At 34.0% G+C, this 10,984-nt stretch overlaps 1 protein-coding gene across 2 annotated transcripts; it reads right to left on the minus strand.

Moving 5' to 3' along the window:
* Positions 1 to 625: 625 nt before the first annotated feature.
* Positions 626 to 10,047, minus strand: gga3a (golgi associated, gamma adaptin ear containing, ARF binding protein 3a). Of its 2 annotated transcripts, none has more exons than XM_058779604.1 (17): positions 9,895 to 10,047; positions 9,125 to 9,209; positions 8,950 to 9,025; positions 8,775 to 8,873; positions 8,542 to 8,665; positions 8,337 to 8,434; positions 7,668 to 7,748; positions 5,812 to 5,949; positions 5,640 to 5,721; positions 5,411 to 5,521; positions 4,988 to 5,251; positions 4,418 to 4,503; positions 4,163 to 4,320; positions 3,427 to 3,686; positions 3,103 to 3,272; positions 2,766 to 2,876; positions 626 to 1,829 (listed from the first exon to the last, which is right to left on the minus strand). In XM_058779604.1, exons 1-17 carry the CDS (start codon positions 9,935 to 9,937, stop codon positions 1,719 to 1,721), a joined length of 2,097 nt encoding a protein of 698 aa, XP_058635587.1. In that variant the 5' UTR covers positions 9,938 to 10,047; the 3' UTR covers positions 626 to 1,718. The 2 variants fall into 2 exon arrangements, with proteins under 2 accessions (XP_058635587.1, XP_058635586.1); XM_058779603.1 differs by having other exon boundaries at positions 3,427 to 3,689.
* Between the last annotated feature and the right edge of the window lie 937 nt (positions 10,048 to 10,984).

Raw genomic sequence — 10,984 nt, forward strand, 5'->3', positions numbered from 1 at the left:
AATAGAGCATGTGCAGTATGAATATCATCACTTATTCCTGCTTGAAGAAATAAGCCATTTTGCAACTGCCCCTCGTTGGAACCTTCCCCACTCTCCCCTATACTTTGTGCACAACATATAGGATTTTAAGGCTTTGACATTGCTGGAAGAGGATATAGTATATTTTATCCAAATAACATTTCAAGTCTTTAGCTACATGGACACAATGGATGGCATCCATCACTATATGGCAAAGTCACGTGGGGTAACAGGTAAACAGGTTTTAGTTAAGAATTCAGAATAAGAAAGCAAGAAACCATTTGAATTTACAAGTTGAGAAACCAAAATAATATTATTAAACCAGTCTGGAAAAAAATAAGTTTTATTTTTATATCGAATATTTTGATTTTTTCAAATAAAATACCTGTGCGGACTAAAATTGTGTTCGTAAATTAAATGCCAGGCCAAAGGCACCTGCTTATGAAAATTTGATGAATATAATTACATACCAATAACCATTACTAACTCTTATCCTCCCTGCTGCCTATAGACAAAATCAGGCAGGGATGTCACCAGCTGTAGTTTTGCTGAGTGTGCATAATTGGACCAAACAGAAAGCAACCAGCAGACACATTATACCACTATGTAAAATTCAGACAATTGTTCAAAACAATATATTTATTTGTCTTTAAAACCGTATACATTGCGTTGAATTGCAATTTTTTTTTACTTAAAATCTAAAAACAACAGCATCATTGGAAGATTCATGAAGCTCTTTGAAATAATTTAGAAAGTCAATTTTATTAATATGATTTTCCCTATCTCTTTCTCTCTCTCTCTGTCTTTCACACACACACTAAAATACACTGCTGCACACATCCAGTAATGCAAAAAAAATAAAAATACTGAGGCAACTGCTGTAAAACAAAACAAAACAAAAAAAGTCTTTCATTCCTTCCATAATAACACACTTTTAACAGTTTTAACAGTCAAAGTTGATAATATAAATAATGGCATCTTTAATAACCCCAAAATGTATAGTTTCCAAAACATCAAAACAACTTCCTATCCAATTATATACATCAGAAAAAACACTATAAGTGATTCCTTCAAGCTCTGTAAAAAAAGGAAATGAAGTGAAACCGATACTTTGCATTCATCCAAAAACACAGAAGTCAAAGTATGCTTTGCACCATCTTTCACACACTTCTTTGTGGGACTGTTATCTGATGTAAAATCATTAAATTTGGATTTAAACCAGTGAGGCCAGCCATGTCAAACACCACAAATCTGAATAGTAATGAAATAAATATGTAAAACTCAAGAAGAACATCAACAAAAATTACAAAGCACAAAAACACAACTAATGCATCACATCAAGGAAAATAGATAAAAGAAAAGATGTAACATGTCCAGTGTTATCACATTACCCTCCACTGCTTTCAGGGTGAGGTATGAGTTGAATAGTTTAGTTGTGGCTAACAATAAAATGACCCATTATGACTCAAATGCTCATAGACAACATATTTATACTAATGACAACAGTACCTAATGACCAAGACCAATACATTAAGACATTTGTGGGATTACTCAGAGATTGGGATTCACAAGTTTAACACCCAGTGTGTCAAAGGTAACATCCTGGACATTAAATCTCTCTGCAACACTGCTGATGGCTCATCCATGCATTTACACAATGAGTTTTTCATTTGTCTTCATGAGTATTAATGCTTACACAGCTACAAATGACCCCATAGTTCCACTGGAGGGAACTTGTCTATCTCTCCAGACTCTGTGACCTGTCGATCTCCAAGGATGAATGTCAGCTTGTACCTCATTCTCACTTTCTCCTGCAAAAGAAACACAAATACATTTAACACAACCATTTAGTTTATCATAGAAACTGTATCATGCAAGCACACAAGTAATTGCTTTTTAAATGACACTAGTTAAAGTCCTTTTAGTTCTCTAAATATGGTGACAAACATTTCCCTTTTCAGTGCTTCCAAGGTCAAAGCTCAGAGAAGAAGACTGTCCAAATATGCATGCATTGAAAAATCCCATATTAAATTTAATTAAATAAAAAATGTCACGCTTGTTTCCACATGGATGTGTGCTACTGGTGATACATCACTTTATGTTAGTGTGTTAGTACATTTTTAATGGTTTTCAATGAAAAAGAGAAATAGATTTAATGGCATAATTTATTGATTTTGGTGTCATTTTTGATCCTATTAATCGATCTTAGAAAATATATGTTTTATGACAATTTGTAACTGGTGTTACAACTTTATTTACAAAATTTATTTAATTTTTTTTTATTATCATTTATTTTTTATTTCATTTCATTTCATTTCATTGCGACAAGTCAATTTTGATCATTACATTTAAAACCGAACCTTACTTCATCAGAAAAGTAATATTTTTTGAAAATGACCCATTTTATTTCTACAGTAGATAAATTTGCACCCAGAAGTAAACTACATCTCACAAATCCAACTTTTGAGGACATCCTCACTCATTAAATTTGTTAAAAATAAAAAAATTTTTTTTTTTTTTTTAATTCTTGTTTTTTTAATTATATTTTTACTTGCATTTGTAGATTTTTATTCATTTGTTTTTAAATCTCAAGCTCTGTTTTTCTTTTAGATTTAGGGTTAGATTTTAGTATTTATAACTAATTATATGTAAAAACTGAAGTTTATGGATTGTCTTTATAGCCAAGTAAACGAATGTTAGTGTGTGTGTGTGTGTGTGTGTGTGTGTGTGTGTGTGTCTTTCTTCACCTTCAGTGGGTTAGCCAGCAGCATGATCTGAGTAATGGAATTGGGGGGCATGAACGGGTTAAAGGGGGCCATTTCTGTTCCAGAAGGGGGCTGCAGCTTCACTTTCATAGACTGTCAATCACAAATTATAGAGGTAAACAAAATTAATGAACCAAAACAACTGCAAACATGTGAAACCAAAAGCTATTCAGAACTGTAAACTCCATAGGGTAAAAATGCTTATCTACTATCACAAAACAATAACTGTGTGCTGTTAGGATCAATTTAAATCATATTTGATAAGTGTTATTGTTAAAACTTCAGCAGAACATTAAAAAAGACATTCTGTGCCTCTCACCTTTGGCACAGCAACCTGAAGCACTACGTTCCTCACCAACAGTGGCGCTGTGTTCAGCATGGACACCACAACCACCAGAACATCAGGACGACCAGGCGGGTGGTCAGTAGCAAAGTGCAACAACACACGAACACCATCCTTATCATAGGCTGTCACTGGACACTCCTTACCTGTGAAAACATAAAAGTAAATGACACACAATACTAAGCCTAACAGGCAAGTAATTAATCTGGAATAACTGATATAGTCTGGTATGGATTTAACTAATATCAGAACAAAAGGAACCTTTTATCAACAGCATCCACATTCATTTATTGGCCTTACTTGGTTTAATGGCCTCCAGTGGGACAAAGACACTGGTCAGGGAGATATCCGAGCCTGAGGGTGACTGACTGGTGGGTAATGTAGGAGAGAGGGATCTGAAGAGAGGGCTGTCCGGCGCAAAGCTCTGAGGTTTGGCAGAGGTTAAAGCAGAAGGCACTGGTGTTATTCCAGCGGGCAAACTGAATGTGGTTAATGCAGGATGGATGTTCTCTTCTCCAGCTCTAAGTTCTCTGCTACCCGAGCTTGAATAACTGGACTGGCTGCTTCATACAGAAAGAACAAACAATTAGCTGCGTTTAAAAAACGAGCCATTCCACCACCAGCACTTTGATCATAATTAAAGGCTCTAATAATAGGGTGTGCTCTAATAATAGAGTGTGCAAGCTGTGCCCTTTTCCTTCCATGTATGAATGCTACTATTAAACTGAAGAACTAGCATTTACCAATGGCATCAATCCAACACATTAGAATATATTTTAAAATGTATTTATTCCTGCTATGAAAAAGCTGGATTTTCAGCAGCCATTACAGTCAGTCTTCAGTATCACATTACACTTAAAAAATTATTCTAATATGCTGATTTGGTGCTTAAGAAACCGTTCTTATTATTATAATAGTTGAAAATGGTTGCTAATAAAGTGTGACCATTCTTTCTGTTTCTGAAAACCACGATGCTTTTTTAATTGATACTACTTTACTACTAATTCTACATTATTTTATTTAATTCTTTCACTACCAATCAGTCTTGTCCAGGTCCAGCATGGCAAAATCTTTGCAGCTCTGCTGGAGGGAGTTTTCAAAGACTGAGGTAGCTTCAGAGGCAGGTGGCGCTGTTGAGATGAGAGGATTTAAGGGAGCAGAGCTGCAGAGTAGGTCAATCACTGGTTTGGAAGTCTGTCACCAAAAAAAAAAAAAATAAAATAAAATATCATAAGATGCAGATTTTTATAGGCATGTTTAACCTAAATGTCAAGCACTCTTGTAATCTTACTTGTGAAGAAATCCACTGATTGCTTTGGGCTTCTTTTGTATTCTTTTCTGCTGACTTGCTTGAGTTTGAGTCCAGATTAGTAAGGCCTGCAAAGTAGTCATTTTAAAGTGTGAGATTGTCTTAAACTAAAAAATGAAGCCTGGGTTTCTTTGTTTGATACTTATTATATTTAAACACATTCTTATATAAAACAAATGTAAACTAAAAAACTGTTTTCTATTTTAACATATTCTAAATGTTATTTTTCCTGTAATGCCAAAGCTCCATTTTCAGCAGCTATTATATCCATTTTAAGTGTCATATGAACCTTCTGCTGTATTCTAATAAAGTTTTATGCTGTAAAAAACAATGAACATGCTTTTAATTTCTAAATTAAAGTTTTATATTATAAATAGTGTTATCAGGATTTTGATGGACAAAGTTTGTAGAACAGCATTTATTTGGAATGGAAATCTTACTGACACCAAACATCGGAAAAATAGTGTATTCCATTCTTAATAAAATATCTATCTTACATTAAGTACTATCTAAAATATCTATCTATCTTAAGTACTATCAAGCCATTTTTACCTGATGAACCAAGTTCGTCATCTAGAAGAGAGACACTGCTGGGAAGCTGACTTGGTGGGGGACTGGTTTGGAAACTTGATGAACCAGAGGATGTGTTGGAAGAGGAAGGCTGAGCTCCAACTAAAGGAGTAAGTGTGAGGAGGTCAGCTGGTAGAGAATCAGAGTGCTGAGGTGAAGTCAAAACATGTTTAAGGGGTGAAGGGGTCCCAGAGTCCAAATCAGCCAGATCAATCAAAATTTCAGAAGAGGTTCTGTCAGTGGTGCCTAAACAAATGAAAAACATGAACTCACACTGAATTGCATTTTCAGGGCAGTAATTTGATAAATCCTGCAAGCTCTTTAGATTATTCAGATGCCAAAAAAAAATGTAATTAGTACATTAAGTCATGAAGTGTAAGAATTCTGGTGCATTATTATACATACGTTCTGAAGCTGTTGATCCTGGTATGTCAGTCATAATGGTCTGTCCTTCAACAATCTTTTTATAGGAGTTGATGACACGTGAGAGATCATCACTAGCATGCAAAATATCACCTGCACCAAAGATGACCAGAAGGTACATGCAGATCAGAGGAAGTTTTTTTTATTATTATTTATAAATACATTATTGGCTCAAGACCTAAATGAGTTATTGTTTACTAGTGTGCATTACCTAAGGCACTGTCATCATCATCTGTCTCAGTGGCAAGTCTGAAGACAGCAGTTCTAAGTTTGTCACAGTCATTATACAGATCCTATGAACATAAAGCAAGTTGCACATGGTCAGATACATTTAATTACAGGTTAAGTCCAGCAATGACTAGATCTAAACTCAGGTGTCTCACCTTTAGAAGTTCTTTGTCTTCTTGTGTTGACTCATCTCTTTTGAAATGACTTAGCATCTCATTGAGGAGCTTCACACTGTTGTTCACCTCCTCAAGGGTGCTGGCACGATGGGAAACTTTCTGCTGTAGAACCTCATCCTGAAAGCAAAGCAAGAGGCCTATGAGCCATGTGATGAATCTATTCTTCTTTAAAGCACATCGATAAAGGGAGTAAACAAAAGGATCAATGACATGATGCAAATGTGAATTTATTTAAAAATACATTAAACAAGATTTTAAAAACAATGAGCATGATTTTTTTAATTAAAATGCATTTTTATATTCTTTTGGTTTAGTTTGGTATAATATCTTCTTATTATTTCTTAGAAAAGTACCAAAACTACTAATTAATTACCAATTAAAACTACTATTTAAAAAAAGAAAGCTAATAGGCAAAAAAATATACCATATAACAGACCATGTGTCAAGGTCAATAAGTCTCTTAAAATATCAAAAATTTGACTATGACAATATTTTATGAATATGTCATGTGGTGCATCTCCCCCAAGACATAGTCGTGTTTCTAACAAATAATTGTTACTTAAAAATATATGTTTATAATATACAGTCATGGCCAAAAATATCAGCACCCTTGGTAAATATGATCAAAAAAAGCTGTGAAATTTAATCTGCATTGTTAATCCTTTTGATCTTTTATTTTAAAAAAATTCACAAAAATCTAACCTTTCATTGGATAATAAGAACTTAAAACGAGGGGGGAATATCGTTATGAAATAAATGTTTTTCTCTAATACACATTGGACACAATTAACGGCACCCTTTTATTCAATACTTTTTGAAACCTCCATTTGCCAGTTTAACAGCTCTAAATTTTCTTCTATAATGCCTGATGAGGTTAGAGAACACATTACAAGAGATCAGAGACCATTCCTTCATCCAGAATCACTCCAGACCCTTTAGATTCCCAGCTCCATGTTGGTGCTTCTTCTCTTCAGTTCACCCCACTCATTATCTATAGGGTTCAAGTCAGAGGACTGGAATGGCCATAGCAGAAGCTTGGTTTTGTGCTAAGTGACCCATTTTTGTGTCGTTTTTGAGGTTTGTGTTTGGATTATTGTACGGTTGGAAGGTCCAAACTGAGGTTTTCTGACCCCGAGACTCAACTATTTCTGCAATTCTCCAGTTGTGGTCCTTGAAGAGTCTTTAGCCACTCAAACTCTACTTCTCACCGTGCATTAGGACGATATAGAAACACGTCCTCTTTCAGGCAGTTTTGTAACATTTTATGTTGATTGGAAATTCTTAATTATTGCCCTGATGGTGGAAATGGGAATTTTCACTGCTCTAGCTCTTTTCTTAAAGCCACTTCACTAATTTGTGAAGCTCAATTATCTTTTGCTGCACATCAGAAATATACTCTTTGGTTTTTCTCATTTGATGGATGATTAAGGGAATTTGGGCTTTGTTTTCCCTCCCATTTATATTTCTGTGAAAAAGGAAGCCATGGCTGGATAATTTCATGTCTATAATCACCCTGGAGTGCTCAAAATTGTGAATATGAATGGGAATATACTTCAGAGATATTTTATTCATAGGAATTTCTAGGGGTGCCAATAATTGTGTCCAATGTGTATTTGAGAAAAACATTTCATAATATTTCCCCCCCATTTTAAATTCTTATAATCCAATGAAAGGTTAGATTTTTGTGAATTTTTAAATAAAAGATCAAAAGGATTAACAATGCAATTAATTTTCACAGCCTTCTTTGATCATATTTACAAGGGTGTCGATTTTTGGCCATTTTATTTTAACATATATTCTCTAAAACATTAGCATAAAATTATCCAAGCCCTCACCTCTTTGACCATGTTCTTAATAATGCGGTTGGCTTCTTGAAGATCCTCCGGCTTTTTACTTTTAAGAAGTTCTGCAAGACGCTGCAGGGACAATTTTTAAACAAAGACAATGGTTTACAATTTAACAAGATGGATCACAAGCATTGGCTCACACCGTGGTCAAAACAGTTCCCCTTAAAAGAAAATTCCAGGCTCAGTACAAGTTAAGCAAGAGCTTAAAAGCAGAACTGTAAAAAATATTATTTCATAAAATCACACACATTGACTTTTCTGCTAAACTTTAAGCTGTAAAATTGATACAATTATAATTTTAAAGCCATTTTTAAAGGGGTTTTTTGGTTTATGGCCTGATGTTGTCACAGCAACAAATTGATAAACTGGATGTAACTTCTCCCAGAAAAGGTTAGTGAATAATTTTATTAAACTAAAATCATTTTAACACACATTTGTGGCTACACATTTGAAACTGTAATTATTTTAACATTTACTTCATGTATTTGCCTCATTCAATTCTACAGAAATTGTGAAGATGTATCACTTCCATTGTAGGTTCCACTCAAAGCTTTGTAAACAGTAACAAGAAACAAATTTAATGGCACAGTTTAAACTTTAATGGTACCGAACCCAGAATATGTGTTTAATCTCTGATACTCTAATGTGCTTCTTCACCTTACTCTTTTCCTCATTGTCAAACACTGGATTCTTGGGCTTTGGCGAGGGAACGAGAGTCTTGTCCATAGGAACCACTGGGTCTTCTGCTACAATGCCTGAGAAAGAATGTGGTAAAGACTGAACAAGGCAGGCTGGCAAAACTGGAACACAGAAATGAAGTAGGTGATATTCTTATAAATGTTTATATTTGTGGTGAAAGAACCTTGCTTCTTTAGCATTTGATAGGCCTCTATAATCTTTGCCTCATCTGGTAAAGCAACTGACCAGCTGTAAAGCAACTCTATTACTTTAGTCTTCACTCGTTCAGATACTCTCTCTCCTAAATACTGTAGGATAAAAAAGCATAAATAAGGTAAATGTGTTATTAAGGAGACATTAAAACATTTCATGTGTTGATTTTGCTGTATTAAATAGATAGTTTACTTAAATTATTACCTTTGGTGAAACTATTTTGATGAGTTCATTTAAAAATCTGAATTTTCCAACTTCATTATGAAATCTTCTTCCACAGTTCTTCATGCAAGCTTCTAAAACCTGCAAGAATGATCTATATTTAGTTAGTCACTATATTATTATTATTAATTTAAGGGACTGAAGGAGATAAACTCACAGTCAGTGCTTGTAATGATTCCCAGTCTTGTGGTGACTGGATTTTATGCGCTAATAATCTGACCGAGATCTGTGGGCTGCAAGATACAGACAAAATTCTCACTTGATTCATGAGAAGAAACACAGACATGTATAAGAAGACAGTTTCATGTACCAGTTATAAAAGGTCAACATACCCCTCAAGTTCCTTATTGATTTGGTCGCAGAACCCGATAATGTACTCCCACTCCTCCTGTCTGTTGGAAGGATTGGTGGCTTTGTCTACCAAGAAAAAAAGTCACACTAACATCACAATTTTCAAATTGTTACTCTTATACTTTACTCTTTTGGTTTACCATATTTATAAAATAACAAAATGTCAAATTGCATTTAAATTTGTGCAATTAGCAGATGTTTTTATCCCAAGAGACAGGATAGAAGAAAGTAAGCAACACCAATCATAGTGTGTGATTCCAGGTTTGCTTTACAGTTTACATTTAGTAAACTGTGCAACATGCCAGTAAAGTTTTAGACAAAATGATTGATTGAAGTTTCAGAGATAGCTAAGAAGTGTTAAGTTAAACTGTTTTAGGCAACAGCAGTTCAGAAAGAGTTTAATAAATGGTAGATGACAGATGAGCTTGCTAATCACAAATGCTTCCGTGTCTCAAAACCTAGTGAGCTGCCTACCTAGACATTTAGGTGCATAATAGACGCGTTCTAACGTTCGTCCCATATATTCTGCTGAATTGGAACGCACCTATCACACCTAAAATGCTGTCTAGGAAGGGTCAGTTTATATTCCGTCTAACCATCATGGCATCATGTCAGTATAAATATCACAGACACTCCAAGGCATGACAAAACAACTGGTCACAAATAGCATCTGGATGTGACTGCTTATCTTAAGGACGTTACAGAATCAAATTAAATCGTATTCTGTGAATGTATTAGCACAACAACTCACTTAGCCATGACTCCAGTGACTCTCCTTCCGGATCCGCCATCATCACACAGTAGCACAGCTGACTAAAGCGAGCTACACATTCCAGTCATGTGACATTCTCGTGCTTCTGTGATAATTAGTGGCGTGTGGTCTTCCGAAAGGAAGCGAGGTCATGAACGAGAATGAACAATCACGTTCTATGATGTAAATCGCGGTGGCGGTAATTACATATAATAATTTCTGTCAGACATTTATTAAATGCCTTTTAAAGAATAAGATAAGAAATTATGTTAAAAAAAAAAAAAAAAAGGTTGTTTAGATGTTTGTACAAACTTTAACAGACGCCTTGGAGATTTGCTATCTATCTTAAAATTACACATTTTTGTCATCATGGTACACTGTAAACCATTGAATGTTAATAAAATACACAATATAATCATACAATCGTACATAAAAATAAATAAATAAATACATATGAGTATCATATTAAAACGTAATAATTAATATATAGTTTTCTGAATAAAACAATACATTCTAAAAGTATTAGTAATTCTAAAAGCTGCTAAATTAGATTTCTACATGTTTACAATTCAGTTTTGAGACACTTAATTGAGCTTCTTTCTGAACTTTTAACCACTGGTGTTACTTTTGGACAATATTGCTTTGTAAAAATGAGTGCTCTGTGTGAATGTTTTTGTTATTTATTTATTTGCTTGCTTGATTGATTGTTTGATTACTTTATCTTCTGATTTTTATTGAGGATTATATTAGACATTTTATTCGCTTTTCAAAATAAATAAATAAATAAAATAAATAAAAAACCCTTTCAAATCCGATTGTATTTTGTCAAAGATGACTATATAGAATCAGATTTATAAACATTAAATGCTTTTGCAGAGTCATATTGAATGTTTAAATAAGTGTTACCTGGAAAATGGTTGGGGACCATTATTCAAAAAGACCAAGGTGAAAGAAATAATTTTATAAGATAGTCTACTAATATAAGAATAACTTTTCAGCATTATCACAGATCAGATTTTGTTCATATTTTGTCATCTTCAATTTTTCTGTACTTTCTTCAACTTTCTACAATTCTTTTAAAGTAAACCTA

Source organism: Onychostoma macrolepis, chromosome 06, assembly GCF_012432095.1.
Source record: "Onychostoma macrolepis isolate SWU-2019 chromosome 06, ASM1243209v1, whole genome shotgun sequence".
Taxonomy (NCBI): domain Eukaryota; kingdom Metazoa; phylum Chordata; class Actinopteri; order Cypriniformes; family Cyprinidae; genus Onychostoma; species Onychostoma macrolepis.

What these genes read in the sequence shown, in the direction of transcription:
- gga3a (XM_058779603.1), bottom strand. Translation starts at nt 9,937, where the DNA reads ATGATGGCGGATCCGGAAGGAGAGTCACTGGAGTCATGGCTAA. An exon ending in TTAAGAACATGGTCAAAGAG is followed by an intron (nt 5,950 to 7,667) that starts GTGAGGGCTTGG and finishes CTTTGCTTTCAG; the next exon opens with GATGAGGTTCTACAGCAGAA. An exon ending in AGGATCAACAGCTTCAGAAC is followed by an intron (nt 5,252 to 5,410) that starts GTATGTATAATA and finishes TCATTTGTTTAG; the next exon opens with GCACCACTGACAGAACCTCT.